This window comes from Manis pentadactyla, chromosome 5 (genome assembly GCF_030020395.1).
Source record: "Manis pentadactyla isolate mManPen7 chromosome 5, mManPen7.hap1, whole genome shotgun sequence".
Taxonomy (NCBI): domain Eukaryota; kingdom Metazoa; phylum Chordata; class Mammalia; order Pholidota; family Manidae; genus Manis; species Manis pentadactyla.
This window is the reverse complement of record NC_080023.1, coordinates 176,931,551-176,958,595: the sequence shown is the minus strand read 5'-3', so window position 1 is coordinate 176,958,595 and position 27,045 is coordinate 176,931,551. Positions and strand designations below refer to the sequence as shown.

At 65.9% G+C, this 27,045-nt stretch overlaps 1 protein-coding gene across 4 annotated transcripts in view; it reads left to right on the top strand.

The window, feature by feature from the left end:
- LAMA5 (laminin subunit alpha 5) overlaps window positions 1-27,045 on the top strand; it is a 43,784-nt gene that overhangs the window by 15,762 nt on the left and 977 nt on the right. The window contains exons 7-78 of one of the 4 annotated variants that reach the window (XM_036901793.2): window positions 1,100-1,215; window positions 1,425-1,543; window positions 1,681-1,771; window positions 1,981-2,115; window positions 2,215-2,277; window positions 4,172-4,312; window positions 4,395-4,532; window positions 4,629-4,763; window positions 4,847-4,981; window positions 5,138-5,275; window positions 5,754-5,806; window positions 6,017-6,122; window positions 6,247-6,299; window positions 6,386-6,491; window positions 6,866-6,965; window positions 7,061-7,217; window positions 7,322-7,460; window positions 7,599-7,741; window positions 7,814-7,920; window positions 8,014-8,167; window positions 8,558-8,718; window positions 8,819-8,927; window positions 10,177-10,274; window positions 10,356-10,557; window positions 10,634-10,760; window positions 11,268-11,407; window positions 11,964-12,079; window positions 12,159-12,370; window positions 12,729-12,933; window positions 13,142-13,286; window positions 13,437-13,577; window positions 13,701-13,862; window positions 14,028-14,129; window positions 14,230-14,313; window positions 14,969-15,199; window positions 15,717-15,830; window positions 16,020-16,147; window positions 16,337-16,417; window positions 16,514-16,728; window positions 17,055-17,155; window positions 17,243-17,375; window positions 17,498-17,647; window positions 18,115-18,266; window positions 18,335-18,445; window positions 18,631-18,742; window positions 19,314-19,484; window positions 19,657-19,853; window positions 20,017-20,133; window positions 20,220-20,374; window positions 20,651-20,792; window positions 20,897-20,999; window positions 21,568-21,678; window positions 22,331-22,510; window positions 22,600-22,748; window positions 22,831-23,001; window positions 23,106-23,242; window positions 23,319-23,472; window positions 23,593-23,726; window positions 23,803-23,965; window positions 24,113-24,235; window positions 24,322-24,470; window positions 24,553-24,685; window positions 24,763-24,906; window positions 24,985-25,115; window positions 25,240-25,404; window positions 25,477-25,615; window positions 25,703-25,848; window positions 25,920-26,112; window positions 26,188-26,352; window positions 26,452-26,614; window positions 26,715-26,848; window positions 26,923-27,016. In XM_036901793.2, the coding sequence (XP_036757688.2) occupies window positions 1,100-1,215; window positions 1,425-1,543; window positions 1,681-1,771; window positions 1,981-2,115; window positions 2,215-2,277; window positions 4,172-4,312; window positions 4,395-4,532; window positions 4,629-4,763; window positions 4,847-4,981; window positions 5,138-5,275; window positions 5,754-5,806; window positions 6,017-6,122; window positions 6,247-6,299; window positions 6,386-6,491; window positions 6,866-6,965; window positions 7,061-7,217; window positions 7,322-7,460; window positions 7,599-7,741; window positions 7,814-7,920; window positions 8,014-8,167; window positions 8,558-8,718; window positions 8,819-8,927; window positions 10,177-10,274; window positions 10,356-10,557; window positions 10,634-10,760; window positions 11,268-11,407; window positions 11,964-12,079; window positions 12,159-12,370; window positions 12,729-12,933; window positions 13,142-13,286; window positions 13,437-13,577; window positions 13,701-13,862; window positions 14,028-14,129; window positions 14,230-14,313; window positions 14,969-15,199; window positions 15,717-15,830; window positions 16,020-16,147; window positions 16,337-16,417; window positions 16,514-16,728; window positions 17,055-17,155; window positions 17,243-17,375; window positions 17,498-17,647; window positions 18,115-18,266; window positions 18,335-18,445; window positions 18,631-18,742; window positions 19,314-19,484; window positions 19,657-19,853; window positions 20,017-20,133; window positions 20,220-20,374; window positions 20,651-20,792; window positions 20,897-20,999; window positions 21,568-21,678; window positions 22,331-22,510; window positions 22,600-22,748; window positions 22,831-23,001; window positions 23,106-23,242; window positions 23,319-23,472; window positions 23,593-23,726; window positions 23,803-23,965; window positions 24,113-24,235; window positions 24,322-24,470; window positions 24,553-24,685; window positions 24,763-24,906; window positions 24,985-25,115; window positions 25,240-25,404; window positions 25,477-25,615; window positions 25,703-25,848; window positions 25,920-26,112; window positions 26,188-26,352; window positions 26,452-26,614; window positions 26,715-26,848; window positions 26,923-27,016 (9,824 nt within the window). Of the gene's footprint in view, window positions 1-1,099; window positions 1,216-1,424; window positions 1,544-1,680; window positions 1,772-1,980; window positions 2,116-2,214; window positions 2,278-4,171; window positions 4,313-4,394; window positions 4,533-4,628; window positions 4,764-4,846; window positions 4,982-5,137; window positions 5,276-5,753; window positions 5,807-6,016; window positions 6,123-6,246; window positions 6,300-6,385; window positions 6,492-6,865; window positions 6,966-7,060; window positions 7,218-7,321; window positions 7,461-7,598; window positions 7,742-7,813; window positions 7,921-8,013; window positions 8,168-8,557; window positions 8,719-8,818; window positions 8,928-10,176; window positions 10,275-10,355; window positions 10,558-10,633; window positions 10,761-11,267; window positions 11,408-11,963; window positions 12,080-12,158; window positions 12,371-12,728; window positions 12,934-13,141; window positions 13,287-13,436; window positions 13,578-13,700; window positions 13,863-14,027; window positions 14,130-14,229; window positions 14,314-14,968; window positions 15,200-15,716; window positions 15,831-16,019; window positions 16,148-16,336; window positions 16,418-16,513; window positions 16,729-17,054; window positions 17,156-17,242; window positions 17,424-17,497; window positions 17,648-18,114; window positions 18,267-18,334; window positions 18,446-18,630; window positions 18,743-19,313; window positions 19,485-19,656; window positions 19,854-20,016; window positions 20,134-20,219; window positions 20,375-20,650; window positions 20,793-20,896; window positions 21,000-21,567; window positions 21,679-22,330; window positions 22,511-22,599; window positions 22,749-22,830; window positions 23,002-23,105; window positions 23,243-23,318; window positions 23,473-23,592; window positions 23,727-23,802; window positions 23,966-24,112; window positions 24,236-24,321; window positions 24,471-24,552; window positions 24,686-24,762; window positions 24,907-24,984; window positions 25,116-25,239; window positions 25,405-25,476; window positions 25,616-25,702; window positions 25,849-25,919; window positions 26,113-26,187; window positions 26,353-26,451; window positions 26,615-26,714; window positions 26,849-26,922; window positions 27,017-27,045 lie in introns of all 4 variants that reach the window. The other 3 variants (XM_036901792.2, XM_036901795.2, XM_036901794.2) reach the window with 3 other exon arrangements.

Below are 27,045 nucleotides of genomic sequence, written 5' to 3'. Positions count from 1 at the left end.
TCTGAGCCGTGTGCCTGTCACCGCCTGCTCTGCTCTAGGTTCCCCTGGCCAAGCCCTTCGCAGCCTCTGCCCTGCTCCACCAGAGAGGTTACTAGGGCCAAGCTGTGTCTGTCATGTTTCCCTGCAAGTTCTTAGGCCAGGCTTCCCCGGGACAGTGCCCAGTGCCCCGGGTCAGAAAGAATCCCTGCAGAATGGTTTAGTGAGGGCTTTTGCGCAGCACTTTTTGTGTTAGTTTCTTGGCTTAGGGGTGCCCTGACTGTGGAGATTGTCAGAAGGTCAAACACCAGCCGCAGGCCCTTGGTTACGGAGCCTCGGGCTGAGGTGGAGGCGGCGGGCTTGCTGGGGTCATCCATCTAGGGCAGGTTTTCCCTACCTGCTCTTCCACAAAGGCCCTCCGGATGTCCCCGGACCCTGAGGGCAGCAGTGCTGACTCCCAAGTTCCTGTGGACCCTGGGGTGGGAGGAACCAAGGGCACGTGATTTGGGGCTCCATCTCACCTTCATGGACTGGCTTCTGGGGTCCTATTCAGCACATGTACAGCCCTGCAGCCACGAGGCCAGGCCAGGACCTTGGGTCAAACTCCCAGAGATGGGGCTGTGACCCCAGTCAGCCTTGGCTGAGGTGTGGAGATGTGTGTGGGGGCAGGACTTTGGCGCGGGTGTCCTGGGGCCACTGCCTCCGTCCTCAGCTACGGCCAGCTGTCCCCCTGCCCACTGAGCCAACAGGAGCCGTTCCCAGGACAGCAGACAGGATTCCAGCCCCTGACTGGTGCCCACCCACTGGAAGAGGAAGCAGTTCTTGGCCGCTGCCCTGGGGGAGATGCTCTGGGTGCATGGGGCGTCTGGCTGAGCTCACACATGCCTGCTGCGTGGGACCTGGGCCTCAGAGGGGGCCCAGAGGCCGTGGGCTGGCCATTGGAGCCTGGCCATGGCGGGGAGGGCATAGCTTGGTCCTGAAGGACCCAGGGCTCCAGGCTGGCCTGCAGGCAGGGACCACCTGCACTGATTGCTCCATGCCCTGCCTCAGCTTGCCATCCACGGAGGCCTCTGCCTCCTGTGTCTGGGCACACTGAGCCCCTGCTGCACCATTATACCCCCAGGCTTCAGTGCGCCTGCCAGCACAACACATGTGGGGCCTCCTGTGACCAGTGCTGCCCCGGCTTCCACCAGCAGCCATGGAAGCCGGCGACCATTGATAGCGCCAATGAGTGCCAGTGTGAGTGTCGCCCCCATGCCTGTACCCACATGTTCTGACATGTCACATACAAATGCATGCCCGCATGCATGCCCTTCCTCAGGTGGCTGGCATGTACTACCACCCAAGCTGGGCCTCATCTGGGTCACCTCTGGCCTGGGGGACGTTCCCCCAGGGGTCCCAGCCAGAGGGGTTCATGGGCCTGCTCACCTGGGCCCCCTTTTCTCCAGCCTGCAACTGCCACGGCCATGCCCACGACTGCTACTATGACCCTGAGGTGGACAGACGCAACGCCAGCCAGAACCAGGACAACGTGTTCCAGGGAGGGGGCGTGTGCATCGACTGCCAGGTGGGACAGCGTGGCTGCCAGGCCTGCGAGGGGGGCACTGGCTGACCCGGTGCCCTTGGGGTGGGCGGGCCTCGTGCACAGGTTGGGTGCAGGGCAGGGCGGGAATGGCCCTGGACTCTGGCCCTGCTCCACTGCAGCACCACACCACTGGTATCAACTGTGAACGCTGCCTGCCTGGCTTCTACCGCACCCCCGACCACCCCCTGGACTCGCCCCGGGCCTGCCGCCGTGAGTGCACCCGCCGGCTGTGGCATCCCGGGGACGGGTGCCCCAGGACCAGGCTCTGCCAGGGAAGGGGGTGTCCCAGGGTCCCCGGCTCCCCGCATCCCTGAGGCCCTCAAGTTGCTCTGGGTGGCCTGGCCGCGGCTCTCATCCCGCACTGTGTCCTGGAGCTATTGGCCCCGCCACGGGATCCCAACGCTCCCGGCCCCGCCCAGGCTGCTCCTGCGAGTCGGACTTCACCGATGGGACGTGTGAGGACCTAAGCGGCCGCTGCTACTGCAGGCCCAACTTCTCCGGGGAGCAGTGTGACTCGTGCGCCGAGGGCTTCCTGGGCTTCCCCAGCTGCTACCGTGAGGGCCCAGGCTGCCTGTGGGGCGGGGGTGTGGGCGCCCCTTGGTCCCGCCCACGGCCGCAGCTGTGCACCTGGCTGATGCCATCTCCTCCTCTAGCGGTGCGCCCCCTTGCCCCCAACGACACCGGGGAGCAGGTGCTGCCGGCCGGACAGATTGTGAGTGAGTGTCCCAAGGGCCCCAATTGGGAAGGAGGTTTTCGTTTGGGTCCCCATGGTTCTGGTTCTTTCATTGTTTTGCAAATAATACGCTGCTGTGCTAGAAAACCTTCAAAATACAGGTAAGCTTAAAGTGAAAGAAAACCATCATCTGGGCCCCCACCACCTGCACCCCGCTGCCTCCCGGGGGAGCCTTTCTGAGTACACAGTTCACAAACGTTGACGTGCTGTGTGCACCCGCTGGACTCCTGTAAACGTGGCATTCGTGTTCTGCTCTACAGGACAGACGGAGCATTTATTTACCAAACCCCAGTTGTTGGACATTTAGGTTCTTTCCAATTTGTTTAAAAATACTGCTACGATAAACATCCTGGCAGTTAAAACTTTCCATAAATTCTTAATTATTTCTGTAGGACAGTTTCCTGGAAGAAGGTTCTGTGTCACTAGACATGCATGTTTGGGGACAGTTTTGGCTGGAAGTTGCCAAATCGCTCTCTTAAAATATTCTGCTGCCGGGAGTGGAGGCGTGTGGGCCGCATTCACATGCTAAGTCACTGCCGTGGCTCCATAGTGACACCTGTGGCCATCGAAATGTTCTCACCCCTTGGAGGCAGCCGCCCCGGGGCCTTAGCGTCTACTGCGTGCTGGGTTGGTGCTGGCACCCCTCTCTAAATAGTGCATCATCTCAGGTTCCGCCTTCCCCTCGACCTGATTTATTTGGAAGACTCTTCGTTCTGGGTGGTGAGGTTTCCTATCTGCCTTTGTTTGATGGGCCAGTCCTAGTTTCACAGCACTGTGTTCAGATCTGGTAGCCTGATAATTTCTGCTTTTTGTCTTTGGAACGTGAGGTTTTCTTTGTCTCTCGTGTGGAATATGATCCCTTTTAGATCATCCCATGCACGTTTAATGAGAGGGTGTGTTCTTCGGGACAGGTTTCTGTGTATGCACCTATTAAACGCATGGTTTAATTAAGCTATTGAAATTCACTCTGTCTTTGCTTAATTCTTGCTACCTCGTGAGAATGGCGTGTCAGTCTTTCTCTCTGGGCTGCGGTTCTGCCGGATGCTCCTTGGGCAGTGTCCTCAGCTGTGGCATCAGCACCTGGAGACCAGGCATGCCTCTCCAGGCTGCCCTTGGTGCTGCCCACTTGCCCTCTTGCATCTCTGGGCCTGCTGCCCCTTTGTGAAGATCTTTGTTTTGAGACATATCTGTTCAAGAGGAGGCAGCCGGGTTTTCCTTCAGGAGGCAGATGGCCACCTTTGGGTTTTATCTTGGAAAAGGGATGTGGCCTGACAAGGTCTGGCTCCTGGCCTCATGCGTCATTCTGCATTTCTGCTTTCTTGCTGGGCTGAGCAACAAAACATGGTGGTTTTTTAGTTTGGGCTGGTTCGTGTCTCCCACTCAGGCCTGCGAGCTCTTGTCTGTCCTCTGGCTGGCCCATGGTTACCCTTACTCTCTTGACAAATATCCAGTCGATATTTTCCATCAGTGATGAATTAAATACTATGTATGGCCTTCTCTTCATGCATTAAGTTAAGATGTTTAGTGTCCTCTTCCTTATTCCAAACCCCGAGTTATTTACAAAGACTAGAATCTTCTTGGCGCCTTGTTATGATTCTGGCTTTACATTTTCTCCGGTTGCATTAATGCCTGCAGTTGACTTGGCATCTACGTAATAAATGACATATTGTATGTATTTACAGTCATCATAATCTCATTACCTGCCACGGCTTTCCCAAAACATCGTTTTTCCTTTCTTGGGATTTTTATTGTCTTTTGGTTTTGGGTGATGCAGTGTGAAAGCATAAGCAGTTGAGTTTGTAGGGGGGGAGCCTTCCAGCGGGAAGCGCGGTGGTCCGCAGGGCATCTGAGATCCCCTCTCGCCTACCACTCTGTAGATTGTGACTGCAGTGCCGCGGGGACGCAGGGCAATGCCTGCCGGAAGGACCCACGGGTGGGACGCTGCGTGTGCAAACCCAACTTCCAGGGCACCCACTGCGAGCTCTGTGCCCCAGGGTTCTATGGCCCAGGCTGCCAGCGTAAGTCCATCCCCACCCTACCTTGCACTGACTCTGGGAGCCTGGCCCCCGTCTGACCAAGCGTGGCCACCTCTCCCTGCAGCGTGCCAGTGTTCCAGCCCCGGAGTGGCAGATGGTGCCTGTGACCATGAGTCGGGCCAGTGCACATGTCGGGTGGGCTTCGAGGGGGCTGCATGTGACCGCTGTGCCCCCGGCTACTTCCACTTCCCTCTCTGCCAACGTGAGCGAGCCTCACCCAGTGTACACGGGTGGGCCTGGGCCGGGGGGTGGCCTGCCTGTGCACCTCAGGGCCCCTGTGCTCCCCTCCGCTATGCAGTGTGTGGCTGCAGCTCGGCCGGGACCCTGCCTGACGGCTGTGACGAAGCTGGTCACTGCCTGTGCCGGCCTGGCTTTGATGGCCCTCGCTGCGACCGCTGCCGGCCTGGCCACCACAGCTACCCCCATTGCCATGGTGAGCGGGGGCTGGAGCAGAGCCCGGCCGGGGCGGGAGGGCCACCTGCAGGCGCCCAGGACCTGACCCTACATCCCTCGCAGCCTGTGCCTGTGATCCTCGGGGCGCCTTGGACCAGCCCTGTGCCGCGGGTGGGGCATGCCACTGCCGACCTGGCTACGCGGGCACCGCCTGCCAGGAATGCAGTCCCGGCTTCCACAGCTTCCCCCACTGCACCCGTGAGTGCTCCTGTGGGTGGCAGGGGCATCCCCGCTGCACCCCTGCCCCGCCCCCTCCCGTCCTGCTGTGCGCCCAGGTGCCCGCGTCCACCCTTACCCTCTCCAGTCCCCACCCCCTCCCGTCCCTGCGGCGTGCCCACACCCACCTCTCCCCAGCCTGCCACTGCTCCTCTGATGGCTCTCTGCACACGACCTGCGACCCCCACAGCGGGCAGTGCAGCTGCCGGCCCCGTGTGACAGGGCTGCGGTGTGACACGTGTGTGCCTGGTGCCTACAATTTTCCCTACTGCGAAGGTGAGGCTGGTGTTGTGCACACGCCATGTGTTCTGTGTCCACGTGTCATGTGTTCCTGCAGCTGTGAGCTCTGTGTTCATGCATATGCTGAGTAGCCACTTTTCTTGTGCCTCTCTGTGCATATCGCATAGTTCTTGGATAAGCTTGTCACCTGCATGTGTTCACATACTGTGCGTGGCCCATGTGTGTTTGTGAGCTTTGTGCATTTGCTCACGTGACTCATCACATGCTTGTCCACACACGTGGTTGTGTGGTGTATGTGCTTGTTGCATAACCATGGGCTGTGTGGTGGGTGTGCACCAACTCCATGGCTGTAGGGCCGAGAGCATGGAGGCACACGTGTTTCCATGCCTGTTCATGCGTATGGGAGGTGTGTGCTCTCTCCCATAGAGCCATGGGTCCTGGTCAGGCCTGGGAAGCCCTCGGCCTCCAGAGCCGGTGAGCGAGGAATGACCTTGGCCTGGGCATCTCTTCACAGCTGGCTCCTGCCACCCTGCCGGCCTGGCCCCCGCTGGTCACAGCCCTTCTGAGGTGAGCCCAGGCCAGCACTTCCAGCAAGACCATCATTTTTCCTGCTGCTCGGTTGCCCTGGCACCCTCAGGGCCAATTTGTTCCCCAGGCTGGTCTTCTGTCCCCGCTCCAGGGGCACCAGGGATGGGGCAGGGGCAGGACTCCAGGGCTGAAGATTTGTGGGTAGAAGGGCAGGGACCCACTCTGAACCTCACTCTCATCCTCTCCCAGGCACAGGTCCCTTGTATGTGCCGTGCTCATGTGGAGGGGCCAAGCTGTGATCGCTGTAAACCTGGATTTTGGGGACTGAGTCCCAGCAACCCTGAAGGCTGCACCCGTGAGTCTGCCCAGAGGGGCTACTGGGGGTGCCGGGAGGTGAGGCCAGCCCCACGGAGTCCCGCTGGGGATGGAGACCAGGCCCCCTGCCCCTCCCTGCTCTCAGGCCCACTGCCCCTCCTCAGGCTGCAGCTGCGACCCTGGGGGCACACTGGGTGGAGTTGCTGAGTGCCAGCAGGTAAGTCTGGGCTGCGGTGCTGTGACTGTGGGGGAGGCGGTCAGGACCCTCCTTGGCCTGCCCCCACCTTCTCCCTTGGCCCCCAGGGCACCGGCCAGTGCTTCTGCAAGCCTCACGTGTGCGGGCGGACCTGCGAGGCATGTAAGGATGGCTTCTTTGGACTGGACCAGGCTGACTACTTCGGCTGCCGCAGTGAGTGCCCGCGTAGCCCTCGGGTCTGGGCATGTAAGGCCCAGTGTCGGACTGGCTGTTTCCAGATGCCTGGCCAGGCCTGTGCTGGGTGTCGGGGAGGAGGCACAATTTTTGCCCTCTATCCTCCTCCACCCTGAGCCCCCGGCAGACATCACTAATCAATCTCCGTGCTCCTGCCCCAAGCCTAGACTCAGACCCCATCATCCAGAGCCCTGGGCAGCCCCTAGAGGTAGGGGAGGGGTTGGCTCCTCAGCCCGTCGCTCTCAGAGCCGGAGGCCTGTGTGTGAGGCCCAACAGGGTCCTGAGGCAGCCGGGGGAAGAGCCCGAGGCAGGGCGGGGGCCGGGCAGCGCTGACCTCGCTCCTCCCACTGCAGGCTGCCGGTGTGACGTCGGGGGTGCCCTGGGACAGGGCTGTGAGCCGCAGACGGGCACCTGCCGGTGCCGCCCCAAGACCCAGGGTCCCACCTGCAGCGAGTGGGTGCCCCTCCCCGACGGGGCTGTGTGAGCTGGTGCACTGGGCTTCCCCTGGGGCCCGGCGGGCTGCCCCTGACCACCCCTTCCGTGGCCAGGCCAGCGCGGGACCACTACCTCCCTGACCTGCACCATCTGCGCGTGGAGCTGGAGGAGGCAGCCACACCCGAGGGCCATGCCGTGCGCTTCGGCTTCAACCCCCTCGAGTTCGAGAACTTCAGCTGGAGGGGCTACGCGCAGATGGCACCCATCCAGGTGGGCGGCCCTGCACACCCCAGGGCTCCCCGTGGAGCGGCCTGTGTGGCTGGCCCCTGAGGTGGTGTCACCAGGACCGACCCTGATCTTCCATGGCCCCCCAGCCCCGGATCGTGGCGAGGCTGAACGTGACGTCCCCTGACCTCTTCCGGCTCGTCTTCCGATACGTCAACCGTGGGCCCACAGGCGTGAGCGGGCGGGTGTCTGTGCGGGAAGAGGGCAAGTCTGCGGCCTGTGCCGGCTGTGAGTGTAGGGCTGCTGCCCGCCACGCGCCCCTCCCTGCGCCCCTGCCTGGGCGGGGAGGCCTGTCTGCTGGTTCTGGGCCAGTGCAGCCCGGGGTGGCCTGTGGGCTGTGTCCTGTCTCACTGTCCCCACCCCCAGGCGCTGAGCAGAGCCAGCCCGTGGCCTTCCCGCCCAGCACGGAGCCTGCCTTCATCACTGTACCCCAGAGGGGCTTCGGGGAGCCCTTTGTGCTGAACCCCGGCACCTGGGACCTGCTCGTGGAGGCCGAAGGCGTGCTCCTGGTGAGGCAGGGGCTGAGCGGGATGGGGCACGGCCTGGGCAAGCCACAGCACCCACCTCCTGCCCTCCGCCAGGACTACGCGGTTCCGCTGCCCAGCGCCTACTATGAGGCCGCCCTCCTGCAGATGCCGGTGACCGAGGCCTGCGTGCTCCGGCCTGCTGCCCGGCACTCCGGGGAGAAGTGAGGGCCGGCCCAGCGGGGGTGGGGCCCGACTCCCACTGTGCCCAGGCCCCCTGCCCCATGCCGACCTCAGTGCGTGTCTCCCCCTGCCAGCTGCCTCCTCTACACCCACCTGCCCCTGGACGGCTTCCCCTCGGCCTCTGCGCGAGAGGCCCTGTGTCGCCATGACAACAGCCTGCCCCGGCCCTGCCCCACGGAGCAGCTCAGCCCCTCACACCCACCGCTGGCCGCTTGCCGAGGCAGTGACGTGGGTGTTCCCGGAACCCCGTGGAGGGCGGGAGGGGTCGAGGCGTCGGGGGAGGGCCCACACTGCAGGGACAGGACGGGGGTGCGGGACAGGAGCGGCTTGGGCAAGGCCGCGGGTTTGGACTTGGGAGGTGACACCCTCAAGCCTCAAATACGCACGGGAAGTTGGTGGCCCCAGCTCTCCAGCTACCCCTGGGGGGCAGCATGTCTGCTGTGCACAAAGGCCTGGCACTCAGCAGTGAAGAGCCAGAGGCCTCCAGTGGGCAGGGGCACAAGGGGCGGGGGCTGGGAGTGGAGGGCAGTAAGGCTGTGTCCCAGGGTGTCCGGAGAGCCCGTGGGGTCCTGTGCAGGGGGTGCTGGGGCGAGGCCTCTGATGAGCCCGTCCCCCCAGGTGGATGTCCAGCTCCGGGTGGTGGCGCTGCAGCCCGGCCGCTACACCCTGGTGGCGGAGTATGCAAATGAGGACTCCCGCCAGGAGGTGGGCGTGGCCGTGCACACCCCCCGGAGGGCCCCCCAGGAGGGGGCGCTTACCCTCCACCCCTGCCCGTACAGGTGCGGGCGAGTGGGAGGGAGGAGTTGGGGGGGCAGATGGGGGGCTCGGGCCCCGGGGCGGCCCCCCCACCCGCCCCTGCTGACCACCCCTGCCCGCCAGCACCCTGTGCCGGGGTGCTGCCCTGGATGCCCAGCGCCACCTGGCGGTCTTCCACCTGGACACGGAGGCCAGCGTCCGGCTCATGGCCCAGCAGGCGCACTTCTTCCTGGTAGGCCCTGACCTCTCACCTGCTCAGGTGTGGGACCCCGCTGGGTTCAGGGTTTTCGGGAGATTTTAAACACACACAAAAGTAAAGAGAAGCATGAGAGGCCCGGTGCGCCTGCTCAGCGCCACCGCCGGCGTGTGCCCGGCCCCCTCACCTGCAGGTGTTCTCCTCTGAGTCCAGGACGTGTATTAGGTGACGCCCATGCCGCGTGAGGGGGCATGTGCTGCCCTGGAGTCGTAGTGGAAAGAAACGGTGGTCCTAACCAAAGGCTGCTGTGTGGTGTGATTTGCAGAACATGTCCCCGTGTGAGCAGAGCCGCCCCGGGGTCCTGAGGCTGTGCTTCATCAGCCTCGTGGTGCTTGTTCTGTGTCCGCTCCACAGTGGGAGCGTCACGTCACAAGCCTGCGGCTCTGCAGGCCTGTTTTGTGATTGTTGGACTCCGCACGTGCGTGGTTGCTCGGTGAAGGACTCGGGCATTGTGAGTGTGCACCAGAGCGTGCTGTCCCTGTGCCGGCGCCCTGGGCCCTTCAAAACCTACCAGAATACTTCAGGCACATACCTTTCTAAAAGCTTCCATTACTGATAAGAGACCCCGCGCCCCCAGCACGTCTCCTAGTGCCACCGCCCAGCGTTTCTGAGTTACCAGAGAGGAGGGACGTGGCTCTTCCCTGCTCAGCGATGGCCCACGGCACGTGACCATGGCCGAGCTTATCTGAAACTTTTGTGGAGCTAATTCATGCAGGAAGGGCCCGTGGTACCCCGCCCGGGGCATCGTTCCTGGGCCCCCAGGCCCCAGGCCAGGAAGCAACACCACCCACCCAGGCACCCCGCAGGCCCCCACGGCAGCCACCTCTGACAGGGACAGCTCCCTTCATCTGCCTGTTCTGGAACTTTCTGTAACAAATCACACAGGGCTCTCCCGCGCTGCGTCTTTGGCCGACCCTGTCGGTGGCAGATCATGGTGTTGCTTCAGTCCTGTGGTCTGCGCTATAGGGGTTTTCTAGACAAACTGCGATGTCCAGTGCCCTATTTGTCACGTGTGCATTACATCTTAGTCGATGGCGCGGCAGAAACGTCTGCTCACAGGCCCACAGCCTGGGTGCCTGCCGTCCGGAGCATTCCTGGGGCAGGGGGCTCACCCTGCAGGGGAGCAACTACAGATGACGCTGGGCTTGGGCAGCAGGGGCAGGGCCTTGGTGCAAAGAGCAGGCCTCGGGTGGCCTCACGCCCCTGCCTGGCCCTCTGCCCACAGCACAGCATCACCCTGCTGCCCACGGACACGTTCAGCTCGGAGTTCGTGGCGCCCCGGGTCCGCTGCATCAGCAGCCACGGCGCCTTCAGCCCCAGCAGGTAGCGGGGCCAGGAGGGGTCAGAGTGGCTGGCTGGGCTCGCCGGCCAGCACACAGGCCTTCACCTCCACACTCTCCCCAGTGCCGCCTGCCTGCCCTCCCGCTTCCCGAAGCCGCCCCAGTCCATCGTCCTCAGGGACTGCCGGATGCTACCGCTGCCCCCCGACCTCCCGCTGATCCACTCGCAGGACCTCACGCCGGGCGCACCCCCATCCGGGCCCCAGCCCCGGGTCCCCACTGCCGTGGACCCTGACGCGGACCCCACCCTGCTGCGCCACCCCCAGGTGAGGGCCCTGGCCAGGAGGGATGAGGGCTTGGGTCCCCCCCTCCCCGCCTGCTCACTGGAGCCTCTCCCTGCAGGGCACCGTGGTCTTCACCACTCACGTGCCCACCCTGGGCCGCTATGCCTTCCTGCTGCACGGCTACCAGCCAGCCCACCCTGCCTTCTCTGTGGAGATCCTCATCAACGGAGGCCGTGTCTGGCAGGGTGAGTGGCTGGGCTGGGCAGCGGGGGGCCGATCCCAGACTAGGAGCCTGCTGAGGGGCTCATCCACATGACCCCTCATGAGGTCATCACACACAAGGACCGACCACATGTGGCTCGTGTGGACCATGGTGCCTGTTCTCTGGCGTGAGCGACAGGCCCACCCATCCCCGTTCCAGCACCAGTTCTCAGACAAGCCGCCCGGGGCCCACGCAGGCAGCAGTCCCGGCCTCCTGGCCCCTTCTAGGCGGCTCCTCGATCGGTTTCACAGACCAGGGTTCACCTGTCCCACGAGTAACCGCGGTTCACTGCTCCTGGCAGTGTCCCTGGGCCTGGGCCTCTGCGTGCGTCCACGCCTCGTATGTCACAGGTGCACGTGCCTTGGTTGACAGGGTGCCGCTCCCAGGCCCTTGCCTTCTGGAGACTCCGGGCCTGCCGTGGCCCGGGATGAGCCCGTGGGGCCAGGGCGCTCAGTGTGCGGGGTGCTGACCCGCCCTTCGCCCCCTTCAGGCCATGCCAATGCCAGCTTCTGCCCGCACGGCTATGGCTGCCGCACACTGGTGGTGTGTGAGGGCCGGGCCGTCCTGGACGTGACCGACAGTGAGCTCACAGTGACTGTGCGTGTGCCTGAGGGCCGGTGGCTCTGGCTGGTGAGTCCGGAGGCTGGCACCTGCATGTGGAGGTCCTGAAGCTGCTCAGGGACCAGCCGTCTTCACGCCTGTCGCGTCCCATTGGTCAGTCAGGGTGGGCCCTGCCTGGCTCAGCCCAGTGCCGTGCTGGATGCCAGGGCAGCAGCCTCTGGGGACCTCCTGGCCTACCACGTGAGGTTCCCGGGGGCTCCGAGAGCCAAGGTGTCGCCCACCAGCCTCCAGGGCCCTGATAGCCAGGGCAGCCTCCCCGGGGGATGTCTGGGGCCTGGAGGCTGGAGAGGGAGGCTGAGGGCCGCCTCCTCGCACCCCCTGTGCTCTGTGGGGCCTCCGCAGCCAGCCTCCCTCCTGAGCAACCCAGCTGGGCACCCGGCGCCCGCCAGTCTTGCTGGGGCCAGGGCTGTTGTGTGATGCCACACCCCAGTCTTAGCTGCCCGGCTGACCCTGGTCAGTTGCAGAGAGCCCCTGCTGCCGTGGCCCTGATGTGAGGCTCAGGCACACTCCCCGACCCGGGCCCTCTCCTGGGCCCACGGGGAGGTGACAGGCCCCGATGCCCTAGGATTACGTGCTCGTGGTCCCTGAGGACACCTATAGCCCCAGCTACCTCCGGGAGGAGCCGCTGGACAAATCCTACGACTTCATCAGCCACTGTGCCACCCACGGGTACCACATCAGGTGGGCGGGGCTCGGGGCCGGGGCGGGGCGGGGCTGGGGCGGGCGGGCAGCCACTCTCACCTCCCGGCCCTCGCCGCAGCCCTTCCAGCTCGTCGCTGTTCTGCCGCAAGGCCGCCGCTTCCCTCTCCCTCTTCTATAACAACGGGGCTCGGCCTTGTGGCTGCCACGAAATGGGTGCCGCGGGCCCCACGTGTGAGCCCTTCGGGGGCCAGTGTCCCTGCCGTGCTCACGTCATTGGCCGTGACTGCTCTCGCTGCGCTACTGGCTACTGGGGCTTCCCGAACTGCAGGCGTGAGTACCTCGGTCTGTGGGCGCCTCGGAGGGGGGGGGCGCCTCATCCCAAGGCGTCTTCCTGGCGGAGGAGGGCCCACCGGCTCAGAAGAGTCATCTGGAGCCCGGTGGACCAGCCCTTACGTCTCGTCCACAGGGCCTTGGGCATCTGTGGCCCAGGCTCAAAGATTGTCCAGAAGGTTCTGGGGCCTGGACAGTGCTTCTGGCAGCTGGCCCCACATCAGAGGACCTGCCTCGGCCTCAGGGCCCGGAGCTGGGTGGAGTGGGGTGCCCCTGGCCTTGCCCCTGAGCCACGTTCCCCAGGCCACAGCGTGGTCTTACAGGGGCCACGGCCGTCAGCCTGTGCACGCTCCTGCAGCCTGCGACTGCAGCGGCCGCCTGTGCGAGGAGCTCACCGGCCAGTGTGTCTGCCCACCGCGCACCGTCCTGCCCGACTGCGTCGTCTGCCAGCCCCAGACCTTCGGCTGCCACCCTCTGGTCGGCTGTGAGGAGTGTAACTGCTCAGGGCCTGGGGTCCAGGAGCTCACGGACCCCACCTGTGACATGGACAGCGGCCAGTGCCAGTGAGAGCTGGGGGTGGGGTGTCCCCATAGCCACAGGCCGGCCTGGCTCAGGGGCGGCGTTTCCACCTGCTGCGAGTCCAGAGCCCATGCCCACCCATGCGGGTGCCCTGTGTTCAGGGATGCTCTCCCCTTCAGTTCTCAGGGTGGGGGGCCACTGCAGAGTGAGGGCTCCAGGTGGAGGGGGCAGCCTGCTCTGATTGCCTCACAGGTGTAGACCCAACGTGGCTGGGCGCCGCTGTGACACCTGTGCTGCTGGCTTCTACGGCTACCCCAGCTGCCACCCCTGTGACTGCCACCAGGCGGGCTCTGCGCCTGGCGTGTGCGACCCCCTCACAGGCCAGTGCCGCTGCAAGGTGAGGCCTCCCTAGCTGAAGTCCGTCTTCCCGTGTGGTTGGGCTTCCTGGAAGCGTTGGGGCAGGTCAGCCGCTGGCGAGGGGGTCATGGTGAGCGGGGCTGGTCAGGCGCCGTGGCACATGGCCAGCTGCCCTGCCCCCCTTCCCCAGGAGAACGTGCAGGGCCCAAGGTGCGACCAGTGCCGCCTTGGAACCTTCTCCCTCGATGCTGCCAACCCCAAAGGCTGCACCCGCTGCTTCTGCTTTGGAGCCACGGAGCACTGCAGGAGCTCAGCCCACGCCCGCCGGCAGGTGTGCGGTGGGGCCGGCCTGAGGGTGGCAGGACGGAGACACGTTGGCCCCAGCTGGTGGGGTCTGGGACGCAGGATGGGGCTCTGACACTCGTGTGCCCCGCTTTCGCCATGTGCCCTGCAGCTCGTGGACATGGAGGGCTGGGTGCTGCTGAGCAGCGACCGGCAGGCGGTGCCCCACGAGCTGCGGGTGGAGGAGGAGCTGCTGCGCGCAGACCTACGGCACGGGCCCGAGGCCTTCCCTGAGCTGTACTGGCAGGCGCCCCCCTCCTACCTGGGGGACCGAGTGAGCAGGCCCAGCAGCCTTCAGCAGGGTGCCATGAGGGCCAGGGAGGGGTGGGGGCTCTGAGGTGCCCGGGCCAGCCCAGCTCCCAGCCTGGAGCACCCAAGACCGTTGCTTTTGATGGGCCTGTGGCCGGGTCTGGTCAGGTCCCCCCGTCTCTGCCTCCAGGTTTCTTCCTACGGCGGGACCCTCCGCTATGAGCTGCACTCGGAGACCCAGCGGGGAGATGTGTTCATCCCCACGGAGGGCAGGCCGGACGTGGTGCTGCAGGTGGGGGGCTCGGTGGTCCCAGGGTGGCCAGGTGTTGTGCCGAGCCGGGACCAGCGGGCAGCCTGTTCGCTGGCCCTCATCTGCCCACATGCCTCCCCAGGGCAACCAGATGAGTGTCACGTTCCTGGAGCCGGCGTACCCAGCACCTGGCCACGTCCACCGGGGGCAGCTGCAGCTGGTGGAGGTGAGTGCGGTCCATCCTGGACCCCGGCACGAGCCAGGGAGGGCGAGAAAGGCAGTGGGTGGAAAGGGGTCCGAGAGAAGGGCAGCACCATCTTCTCCACACTGGTGTTGCCACAGTGCTTTTCCGGCTGCCCCTTGGGTAACGTGCATGGCTGCGTCCTGGCTCGTGAATCCCCAGTGGGCGGGTGGCTCCCCCTGTGAGCCTCCTGACTGTCTTGGCCCACTTCTTTCTCGGCTTGTGGTCTTACCTTCTCAGAGGAGTGGTGTGTCCCTCCTGGTATTTGCCCCGTGCCCAGCGTGGGAGCAGTAGCCACCCGTCTGCCCTCTCTAAGATGGCTTTTGGTGACCAGGGGCTCTCACACTCAAGCTTACCGTCTCCTCATCTGCATTAGTGCTCTGGGTCTTGTTCAGGGACGTGCTTGTCTCCCCGTGATCTGAAGGGTGCCCCCGTATATTTTTCTAAAAGCTCAAACTCTCTTTGTATCTGGAGTTGGTTTTGTACGTGCTGTGAGGTAGGGAACCAGATGCTGGTTTTCCCCCTAGATTCGGGGTTTTTCCTGCCCCATGTGATCTCAGCACTTTGGTCCCTGTGGGAGGGTCTGGGCCCGTTGTGCCCATTGCATGGGGCCCACTGAGGACCTGTCATGGCACCACAGGAGAACTTCCGGCACACGGAGACCCACAGCGCGGTGTCTCGCGAGGAGCTCATGATGGTGCTGGCTGGCCTGGAGCAGCTGCATATCCGTGCCCTCTTCCCCCAGATCTCCTCGGCCATCTCCCTGCGCAGGGTGGCCCTGGAGGTGGCTGATGAGGTGGGCGGGGGGCCTCCGGCCAGCAATGTGGAGCTGTGCATGTGCCCTGCCAGTTACCGTGGGGACTCATGCCAGGTGAGGCGGTGGGGTGGGCACCTCCAGGGTCAGCCTGTCCCCCGCAACCAAATCTGTCCTTCCCTGGCCCCCCATCCCTGTCTCACCCCCATTCATCTCCCCTCCTGCCCGCTGGGGTCCCCCTCCCAGCAACCCTACCTGCCTGCCCCAGGCTGAGCCTGCCCGCTGAGCATCTCTGTCCATCCGCTGTTACCACGGTCCTTGCCCGGCCCCTGGGCACATGCTGCTTTATCTGCTCCCTGCCTGGCCTGCCCTGGTCCTCTGGCTTGCCCAGGCACGGTCCCCTCGCCACCATCCCCTCGCTCCCTCACCAGCATCATCGGCACACCTGCTAACCTGAGGCATTTTGAGGTCGAACACCCACTCCCAGGTGTCCATGGGGCTTTGGCTGTGCATGCCAGCCCCCGGGCAGGATCAGGCCCCGAGGGTCTGACCTGTGAACGTGGCCTCCGGCCTGTGCCCACGTGGAGCTGGCTCTGCCTCCTCTCCTGACCCCCAGTGCCCCCCTCACTCCCAGGAATGTGCCCCTGGCTATTACCGGGATGTCAAAGGTCTGTTCTTGGGTCGCTGCATCCCCTGTCAGTGCCACAGCCACTCCGACCGCTGCCTGCCTGGCTCCGGGGTCTGCGTGGTGAGTGGGGCTCCAGCAGAGGTGGGGCAGGCACCCCAGGCTTGGACGAGGGAGACCCAGGGGCCTTTGGGGCTGGAGGCCTGGGGAAGGGAGCTGTGCTGGGTGGGGCACCACTGGCCTTGGTCCCCGGGTCTCTGGCAGGCCCACCCCCTCACCCCTGCTGGCGTTGACTTGCCCCTTCCGCCTCAGGGCTGCCAGCACAACACCGAGGGCGACCACTGCGAGCGCTGTCGGGCCGGCTCTGTGCGCAGTGGGTCCGAGGACCCTGGAGCCCCCTGCGTCAGCTGCCCCTGTCCCCTTGCCGTGCCTTCCAACAAGTACGCTGGGCCGGCTCCGCAGAGCCCCGAGTAGGGGCCATGCTTCATGGTCCTGGTCTAGGGCATGGTCCCCACCCACCCTTGCCGTTGGGTCGGTGCTGCCGTCCTTGGGGCCCAGGGCGGGCCCATGCGGTGGGACCCCAGCACCTGGCGCTGGCCCAGCCGAGCCCAACCACCCCATCTCTGCAGCTTCGCCACAGGCTGTGTCCTGAGGGGTGGCCGTGCCCAGTGTCTCTGCAAACCTGGCTACGCAGGGGCCTCCTGTGAGCGGTGAGCCAGGCCAAGTGGCCCCAGTGGCCATGCGCGTGGGCCCTAGGCTGCTGGGCATAGATGGGCAAAGACTACTGACTCCCCCACCCCCACCAGGTGTGCACCCGGCTTCTTCGGGAACCCACAGGTGCTGGGCAGCTCATGCCAGCCCTGCGACTGCAGCGGCAACGGGGACCCCAACATGCTGTTCAGTGACTGCGACCCCCTGACGGGCACCTGCCGTGGGTGCCTGCGCCACACCACAGGGCCCCGCTGTGAGGCCTGCGCCCCCGGCTTCTACGGCAACGCGCTGCTGCCTGGCAACTGCACCCGTAGGCAGGGATGGGGGCACTGGGTGCCTGGGGGGCGGGCTGTGGGCATACCGCCTAGCAGGGGCTGCTCTGGGACTCTGGCTGCTGAGTGAGGGGTCCCTGGGGGGCTCTGACCAGCCCTCTGGCTGAGCGTGGGCTGCAGGGAGGAGGGCAAGGTGGGACCAAGGGCAGGCAGCTGTGGGTCCAGGCCAGGACACAGCAGGGGTGGTGGTGAGAAGTGAGGCTGGGGGCTCTGCTTGGGGCAGGATGACACCGGCATGGAGAGGTGCTGTCAGGAGGGAGGAGGCTGGGGGTCTGGGCTCTTGCCGCAGCCCCTTTGTCTGCAGGGTGTGACTGCTCCCCATGCGGGATGGAGGCCTGCGACCCCCACAGCGGGCATTGCCTGTGCAAGGCGGGTGTGATGGGCCCGCGCTGCGACCGCTGTCAGGTAGGGCTGCCTGGGGCGGGGCCTCAGGGCTGGAAGAAGCCCCGGGTGAAGGCTGGGCAGAGCCGTGACTGAAGCCTGTGCCCGCAGGAAGGACACTTCGGCTTCGAGGGCTGTGGGGGTTGCCGTCCGTGCGCGTGTGGACCAGCCGCCCGGGGCTCCGAGTGCCACCCCCAGAGTGGGCAGTGCCACTGCCAGCCGGGGGCTGGGGGGCTCCAGTGCCGCGAGTGTGCTCCTGGGCATTGGGGGCTCCCAGAGCAGGGCTGCAGGCGTGAGTGTGGGGCCCTGTGGGGCAGGGGGCACCCTGGGACCCCTCTCAGGTCCTGACTCCGCCTCCCCCTCCAGGGTGCCAGTGCCAGGGGGGCCGCTGTGACCCACACACGGGCCACTGCACTTGCCCCTCCGGGCTCAGCGGGGAGCGCTGTGACTCCTGCAGCCTCCAGCACCAGGTGCCTGTGCCGGGCGGCCCCGGGGGCCACAGCGTCCACTGCCAAGGTACTGTCCCGCCCGCCCCCGCCTGCTCCCCACGCCCTCCCAGCTCTACTCAGGGGAGCAGGGGTCCCAGCCCACACTGACCTGGGGACCCTAGGTTAACCTCAACCTCCGGAGGAGCCCTGGGGACCCAACTCTCCTTGGTTTTCTGAGGAACCCCGCCCCACGCCTCTCTTAGCATTGGCCCCAGGACCCCATGCTCACCTCAGTCGCCCTCTGACCCCAAGTCCTGGACTCCCACACTGACCCCCACCACACCTGGACCCTGCCCAACTGTGGACTCACCCCAACCGTGTGCTGACTTCGTGGTGCCTGCCCCATTCCCTGTTGGTCTCCTGACCCCGTGCTGACCTCTGACCTCCGCTAACCTCATCACCTTCAGCCTGGCTCAGTACCCATGTGCCAACGTCACAGTTCTTGGCTGACTGTCCTGACTGCACTGACCCCATGACCCTCCCCCTGGCTTGCAGTGTGCGACCACTGCGTGGTCCTGCTCTTGGACGACCTGGAGGGGGCTGGCGCCCTCCTCCCCGCCATCAGGGAACAGCTGCACAGCGTCAACACCAGCTCCATGGCCTGGGCCCAGCTGTTCAGGCTGAACACCTCCATCGCTGACCTGCAGGTGCTGCATGGCCCGGGCACCCCGCCTCTGCCCCCGGGCTGCAGGCCCTCACCATCTCCTCCCCACAGAGCCAGCTCCGGAGCCCCCTGGGGCCCCGCCACAAGACAGCACAGCAGCTGGAGGCGCTGGAGGGGCAAAGCAGGAGCCTCGGGCAGGACATGCAGCAGCTGGACCGCCAGGCAGGACCCCGGGGTCTGAGGCCCTCTCCCCCAGAGCCCCTCCCAAGGCTCCTGAGCTGCTGCTCCCCCAGGGCCCAGACCAGCTGCTGCCACCCCTGACCTTGACTCAGGCCTGTGGTCCCTTCTGAGGCCCCAGCTTTCCCCATTGGCGGAGGCTGGGTGCCAACGGGGTTCTGTGTCCACAGGCCACAGGGGCCCTAGCACAGGCCAGCCAGCTGCTGGACAGCACAGAGGCCTCGCTGGACCGGGCACGGACGCTGCTGGTGGCCATCCGGACCGTGGACAGTGGCCTGAGTGGTAGGGGCTGGTCCAGTGGGTGGGGATGTGGGGTCAAGCAGAAGGGTGCTCAGGGCCTGGGAAAGCTGGGCTGCCCCAGGGGCTTGGCCTTGAAGAACTGGCAGGTCTGGAGGCTCAGACAGGGAGATGGTGCCTTGACAGAGTGGGCGAGGTAAGAGAGGTGGTGAGCGTGGCCAGAGCCAGGGCAGGGGTGCCTTGGGAGATGAACCAGTGACCCCTTGTGGGCACCCTGCCTCCCTGGGAAGACTTGCTGGTGAATGGCTGAATTACACACTGAGATGCGTCCCTGCAAAGAGATGGAGGGGCACCTGGCCCAGCGACCGGGTCCAGGAGGAAGTGAGGTCTGAGCTGAACACTAGTCCTGGAGGAGAGGAGGCCAGGGAAGCTGACTGAGCAGAGGGGTTGTGGGGCGGGGCTGTGGGGCAAGGGGTGTGGGCAGCCATGGCCTTGAGCAGGAGCTCTGGGAACTGTTCGGGTGGGAGGGTCGTGTCAGGCTTGGAAGGTAGTGAGCAATCCGCCTGGGCGGCAGGCTGGCCCTGAGCCCTGCTGGCCCCCTCCCCACCCCCTCCAGAGCTGGAGTCCCAGACAGGCCGCTTGTCACCCACCAATGACTCAGCCCCTTCGGGCGAGCAGCTGCGCCGGACGCTGGCTGAGGTGGAGCGGCTGCTCAGGGAGATGCGAGCCCGCGACCTGGGGGCCCCGAGGGCGGTGGCTGAGGCCGAGCTGGGCGAGGCCCAGAGACGTGAGTGGTGGTGTCCGGCAGGGCAGGGATGGGGAGTGGGGCGGACTGGGGTCAGCATGGAGCATGACGTGGCGGCCCGGCGGCCTCAGAGGGCAGGTGGGGGCTGGCTGTGCCCCAGGCGGGAGTGGGAGTCACTGTCCAAGCAGCTGCCCCCATGCTGGGTCTTGGCCAGTGCTGGCCCGCGTGCAGGAGCAGCTGACCAGCCACTGGGAGGGGAACCAGGCACTGGCCTCAGGCATCCGAGACCAGCTGGCCCAGCACGAGGCCGGCCTCATGGACCTTCGGGAGGCGCTGAACCAGGCAGTGGGTACCACGCGGGAGGCCGAGGAGCTCAATAGCCATAACCAGGAACGCCTGGAGGAGGCCCTGGTGAGGGGCCCCTCCCAGCCCCCCTCTCCCCCTTCCCCCCTTCCCCTTCTGCTCCCCACCTTCTCCCTTCCTGCCTGCCCCCTCCCCTCCTCAGCCTGCGGCCCCACAGCCCCGCGCACCTCTGGGTTGCTGTCACTCACTCCTCACTCCCCATCGCCTCTAGCAACGGAAGCAGGAGCTATCCAGGGATAACGCTGCTCTAAGGGCCACTCTGCAGGCTGCCAGGGACGCCCTGGCCCGGCTCTCTGAGCTTCTGCACGGCATGGACCGGGCCAAGGAGGTGAGTGCGGCCCCTGGGGTCCCAGATCAAGTGGGAGCGAGAAAGGGATCGGTTTGAGGGGCTCACCTGAGCTCGCCTGCCCCCAGGAGTACGAGCACCTCGCTGCCAGTCTGGATGGGGCCCGGATGCCGCTGCTCGAGAAGATGCAGGCCTTCTCCCCAGCGAGCAGCAAGGTGGACCTGGTGGAGGCGGCAGAGGCCCACGCGTGGCGGCTGGATCAGCTGGCACTCAACCTGTCCAGGTGCGGGTGGGCCGAAGCGGAGTGCCCTAGGGACTCAGCCAGGTCCCTGGAGGACCATGGCTGGTCTGGGAGGGATCCTGGAGGGAGAGGCCCTTGTCCCCACAGAGGCCAGGCAGAAGTCTGGGCCCAGATTGGCAGAAAACAGCAGGAAAGGCACCCCTGGCAGGTGGCAGGGCAAAAGCAAAGCCAGGAGGCTGGCGCGGGCAGGCAGGCCGGCCTGGCAGCTGTGGGCTCCCTGTCCCCGTGCGCTCTGATGCTCCCCTGCCTCCCCCACAGCATCATCCACGGAGTCAACCAGGACCGCTTCATCCAGCGGGCCATCGAGGCCGCCAGCGCTTACAGCAGCATCCTCCGCGCTGTGCAGGCTGCCGAGGGCGCCGCCGGCCAGGCGCTGCAGCAGGCGAGCCACACGTGGGCGGTGAGGCCTGACCCTGCCCTTGGCCCCAGCAAGAGCCCTTGGCCCCGCTGCCAGCTCCCAGCAGGCAGGTATGAACTGTGTCCTGCCTGCCCCCGTGTCTGCAGATGGTGGTGCAGCAGGGCCTGGCGCCGAGAGCCCAGGAGCTGCTGGCCAACAGCACCGGCCTGGTGGAGGCCATCCTCGGGGAGCGGCAGAGGCTGGGCCGCGGTGAGTGCTGGGGGTCCATCTGGGGTCTAGGCTCCCCAGCTACGTGCCAGCCAGGGTGATGGCTCCCCTTTGTGGGACTCCTGCCACCCACCATCTTGGCCCTAGGAGGCCTGCCGAGGCCCACTACTCGCTCAGGCCCTGTGACAGGACCCTGGGCTGTGGACACCCCGGGGGAGGAGGACCCAGGACTGGCTGGCGGGGTTCCCTGCGGTCCTGGCTGGAGGGCTGTATGCGTGCCAGGCTGTTAGTTTATGGGGGTGCACAGCACACACCCTCTGCCACCAGGACTGGGCTGCTGGCAGCTGTGGGCGGCAGCTTGGTCCTTCAGAGCCTTCATTATTTCATTCCTGACATGGGAATGAGTATATTTGCTGTGGGACCAGGCAGCTGCTCTGAGACTCCGAGACTCCGAGACTGAGTGCCCCAGTGCCTCCCCTGTGCCGGGGGCCCTCGTGTCGGGATGTTTCCATCTGCCTGTGCCTGTTGGCCCTGGCCAGGAGGGCCGAGGTGGGCTGCCCTGTGCCCTGGGGCGGGGGGCTCCCCGGGGCTGACGCTGCCTCCCCTGCAGCCTGGGCTGCACTTCAGGGCACTGGGGCTCAGCTCCAAGATGCCCGGACCAGGAAGGAGCAGCTGGCAGCCCGAGTCCGGGAGGCACAGGCCATGCTGGCCATGGACTCAGGTAGGCTGGGCCCTGCCCTTGTCTTGGGTGCTCGTCCTGGAGGGGAAGGGGTGCTTGTCCTTCACTCCAGCCTGTCTGGAAGGGCTCTGACGGGGACTCGCTCAGACCCGAACCGTCCAGAGGGCGGCCAGGGCAGCCGAGAGGCTCCACGGTGGATACTGCCAAACATTAGCCCCAGAGCAACTGAGGAAATGGAAGGGACAGGAAGACCTTTGGAGAGAAACGGGAGGGTGGTGTGTGGCAGGGACGTGGGGGCAGGGCCTGTCAGCGGGAGGTCCTGGGAGGGTATACCTGGTTGGTGAGCACACAGTCCGGTGCGGCTGGAGCCGAGGGCTGGGGGAGGGCCTCGGGACAGCAAGTGATGCATGTCTACCCAGGTTTGCAGGGCCCCTGTGGCTGCAGGCCCCAGAGTAGCATGCCCCAGCAAGCCTGGGCATGGGGGCCTCAGGGGCTTGGGCTGGGCCCTGGGACCGGAGAGAGTGACCCCGGGGATGCCGGGAGAGAGGACTGAGCTGACTGGGGAGGCAGATGGGCAGCATTCATGGGGCTGGTCCTGGGGTAGGTGGGTGACGTGGTGCCCCCACCAGATGGGAGGTGAGGCCAGGATGGTCCTCGCCTGCACCCTGCTGAGTCTGCCCACTGCCTGCCACAGGTGAGACGCGTGAGAAGATCACACATGCCAAGGCTGTGACCGCTGAAGCCCAGGACACCGTCGGCCGCGTGCAGGCCCGGGTGCAGGCCATGCAGGAGACCCTGCAGCAGTGGCAGGGCCAGTATGGAGGCCTGCAGAGCCAGGACCTGGGCCGGATGATGCTGGATGCGGGCCACTCAGGTGGGCGCCTGGGCCGGTGCCTCAGCAGAGGGTGGCCCAGAGTGGAGAGGTAAGGCGCTCAGGCTGCCCTCTCCTCCTGCTCCCTGCAGTGTCCACCCTGGAGAAGACGCTGCCGCAGCTGCTGGCCAAGCTGAGCCTCCTGGAAAACCGTGGGGCACACAACACCAGCCTGGCCCTGTCTGCCAGCATTGGGCGGGTGCGGGAGCTCATTGCCCAGGCCCGAGGAGCTGCCAGCAAGGTGGGCATGAGTGCCAGGGAAGATGGACACCTGGGAGACCAGGCAGTGGATGCTGATGGGCTGTGCACCCACATCCCCACAGGTCAAGGTACCCATGAAGTTCAACGGGCAATCAGGGGTGCAGCTGCGTGCCCCTCGGGACCTCACAGACCTCGCTGCCTACACCGCCCTCAAATTCTACCTGCAGAGCCCAGGGCCAGTGCCTGGCCAGGTTGCTGGGGACCACTTTGTGCTGTACATGGGCAGCCGCCAGGTACTGGGTGGGCTCAGCAGGCTGGCAGGGGCTGGCACCAGGTTGGAGGTTGGAGCAGTGGGTGGTGCTGGCTCCCTATCCCACTGGGTCTCCTTCCACCACAGGCCACTGGTGACTACATGGGCGTGGCTCTGCGTGAGCAGAAGGTACACTGGGTGTACCGCCTGGGGGGTGCCGGCCCTGCAGCCCTCAGCATCGATGAAGACATCAGGGAGCAATTTGCAGCAGTCAGCATTGACAGGTGGGAGGCCTGGCCCTGCGCTCTCCCTCCCCTGCCTGGTGGGGTCCGGTCCTCACCCCCTCACCTTTGCCGTCAGGACCCTCCAGTTTGGCCACATGTCCGTCACAGTGGAGAAGCCACAAGTCCAGGAGACCAAGGGTGACATCGTGGCCCCTGGGGCTGAGGGGCTGCTCAGCCTGCAGCCCGATGACTTTGTCTTCTATGTGGGGGGCTACCCCAGCAGCTTCACGGTAAGCCTGGGCGGGCCTGCGGGCCTGCTTGGTGTCTGTTCGGTGCCCCCCACAGCCTGAGCTCTGCCCCTTGAGGCTGTCCTGGGTGGGGAGGTGCCCTGATGTGCGCTGTGCCCGCAGCCCCCCGAGCCCCTCCGCTTCTCTGGCTACCGGGGCTGCATTGAGATGGGCACGCTCAATGAGGAGGTGGTCAGTCTCTACAACTTTGAGAAGACCTTCCAGCTGGATACAGCGGTGGACAAGCCCTGCGCCCGGTAGGTGTGGCCTGGGGCCGGAGCCTTTCCTTCCCTCTCGGCCCAGCCGGCTGACGCCACACCCTCTGACCTGCAGCTCCAAGGCCACTGGGGACCCGTGGCTCACGGATGGCTCCTACCTGGACGGCTCTGGCTTCGCCCGCATCAGCGTGGAGAGTCAGATCGGCACCACCAAGCGCTTTGAGCAGGAGCTGCGCCTCGTGTCCTCCAGCGGGATCGTCTTCTTCCTGCAGCACCAGGCGCGTGGCTACCCGCCCCGCCCACCGGTCCCCATCCTGTCCCATCCCCGTGCTACCCCGCCCCACGCCAGCCCCTGTGCCCCGCTGCCCCGCCCACCCAGCGTCCCCGCCCCACCCTGCGCTGAGCTGACCTCCCTGTCCCCTCAGGGTCAGTTTCTGTGCCTGGCCTTGAAGGAGGGCCGCCTCCTGCTCCTCTACAACTTTGGCTCAGGCCTGAAGGAGGCCATCCCGATGCAGCCCCCGCCGCCCCTGACCGCGGCCAGCAAGGCGGTAGGCCGGGGCTGGGGAGGGCCGCCGGGGGCTGGGGGCTGCGGGAGCACAGCTCGCCCTGAAGCCCCTGCACCGGCGCCTTCCAGGTCCAGGTGTTCCTGCTGCGGAGCAACCGAAAGCGCGTGCTGGTGCGCGTGGAGAGGGCCACGGTATTCAGCGTGGAGGAGGACAACATGCTGGAGCTGGCCGATGCCTACTACCTGGGGGGGGTGCCGCCCACCCAGCTACCCCCGAGGTGGGAACGCCGGGTGCGCAGCGGGCGGCGGGCCGGGGAGGGGGCGCGGGGGACGGCGGCCCTGACACCAGGCCCCCCACAGCCTACGGCGGCTCTTCCCCTTCGGAGGCTCGGTGCGCGGCTGCGTCAAGGGCATCAAAGCCCTGGGCAAGTACGTGGACCTCAAGAGGCTGAACACGACGGGCATCAGCTCCGGCTGCACCGCAGACCTGCTGGTGGGTGACCGCGGTCGCCCCCAGCCCCGCCCCTGTCCCCGGCGGCGCCGCTGGCTCTCACGGTCGCCCTCCCTCAGGTGGGACGCGCCGTCACGCTGCATGGCCACGGATTCCTGCCGCTGTCGCTGCCCGACGTGCCGCCCCTCACGGGGACCGTCTACTCCGGCTTTGGCTTCCGCAGCACCCAGGACAGCGGTCTCCTCTACCACCGGGCCTCCCCAGTGCGTTAGTGGAGGGCTTGGGGCTGGAGCGGGGAGTCTGGGCCCCTGGCTGGCCTCTGACCTGGCTGCTGTCCACAGGATGGGCCATGCCAGGTGTCCCTGCAGCAGGGCCATGTGACACTCCGGCTTATGAGGACAGAGGTGAAAACACGAGGAGGCTTTGCCGACGGTGCCCCCCATTACGTGGCTTTCTTCAGCAATGCCTCGGGGTGAGCCCCCCCCACCTGGCCTCTCCATGCGTCTCCAGGGCTAGGGGTGGCGACAGAGCTGGGGGGGGCGTTGGGTGCAGCGGGTGGTTGGAGACCAAGTGGGGTAACACTGCTTTCCCCCCAGGGTCTGGCTCTACTTGGATGACCAGCTTCAACAGATGAAGCCACACCGGGGACCACTCCTGGGGCCCCAGCCTGAGGGACCCCCACAGCTCCTCCTGGGAGGTTTGCCAGGGTCCAGCGACTTCCGGAACTTCAGGGGCTGCATCAGCAATGTTTTCGTGCTGCGGTGAGCTGGGTGGGCGTGGAGGGGGCGGGCCAGCCCCCCCCTCCACTGCTGACCTGGCCCCTCCCTCTGTAGACTCCTGGGGCCTCAGCGAGTGTTTGACCTGCAGCAGAGCGTGGGCGGCGTCAACGTGAGCTCAGGCTGCGCCCCGGCCCCCGACACGCAGACTCTGGGACCAGCGTCACGAGGACTGCGTGCTGCAGCAGCTCGGAAGGTGGGGCCCCGGGTGGTTTGCAGGCCAAACCGGGGGTAGGCAGGTGGTGGCTTCCACACACCCTCCATCCCTATCTGCTGCCCCCAGGCTTTCCGCCGCAGCCGCCAGCCCACCCGGGACCCTGCCTGCACACTACCCCGGACCCTCAGGACCATCCAAGATGCCTACCAGTTTGGTGGGGCCCTGTCCAGTCACCTGGAGTTTACAGGCCTCCCGGCACCCCCAGGGGACCGGTAAGGCCAGGTCAGGTGGGGAGGGTGGGGAGGGGCTGCCCCCCTGGCTGACAGCCCTGCTTGGCCTCCAGGTCACACTTCTCTCTGCTCATCCGCCCTCACGCCCCGCGAGGACTCCTGCTCCTTGCAGTCCCCCTGGCGGCTGGCAGCCCCTCACTGGCTCTCCTCCTGAGCCGCGGACACTTGGTCGCTCAGACAGAAGGCCCTGGGCCCCAGGTCCACGTCCGGAGCCACCAACGTCTACGGGCTGGCCAGTGGCACACGGTGAGGGGTTGGGAGAGGGGACACGGGCAGGGCCCCGGGAACAGCAACCCTGACGTGCCTCTCCCCTGCCGGCAGGTGTCTGTGCGCTGGGAGAGGACGCGGATCCAGCTGGTGACAGATGGGGTCCGGGCCCAGGGCCAGGAGGGGCCTGGCCAGCAGCATCAGGAGGCAGACGGCCCTTGGCCCCACACTCTCTTTGTTGGGGGCCTCCCTCCTGGCAGCCGCAGCCCCAAGCTCCGGGTGAGAACTGCCCGACACCAGCTCCCGTCTGGCCGCAGGCAGCCCGCCTCCTCAGCACCCTGGGACCTGACCCCTTGCCCACCCATCTGTGCTCCACAGGCAGCCCTGAGCAGCTCCAGGTTCAGCGGTTGCGTGAAGAGACTGAGGCTGGATGGGCGGCCCCTGGGGGAACCCTCGAGGATGGTGGGGGTCACACCCTGCTCCTCAGGCCCCTTGGAGAAGGGCCTGCTCTTCACAGGCAGTGGGGGAGCTGTCACTCTAGGTCAGTCAGAGGCTGGTGTGCCCTCAGTGTGTGCCCCTGGTGTGGGGGGGCCCAGAGGGAGGGGCCAGGGCCTTCCTCCCTTCGTGGCCTCTCCCCACAGACACCCTGGGGGTCACTCTCTCTGACGTGGGCCTGGAGCTGGAGGTGCGGCCCCAGACAAGCAGCAGCCTCATCTTCCACATGGGTAGGGTCCAGGCACCCCCCTACCTACAGCTGCAGGTGCTGGACAAGCAGGTAAGCTGTGTGGGGGCTGTGCCCTGGGGTGGGTCTGGGCTCCGCAGGGCACTCCTGACCACCCCCTGCCCCAGGTCCTGCTGCAGGCCAACGACGGTGCTGGTGAGTTCGCCACATGGGTGACATGCCCTGCGGCACTGTGTGATGGACAGTGGCACCGGCTGGCAGGTGAGCTGGGCCCTCTCACCTTCTGCAGA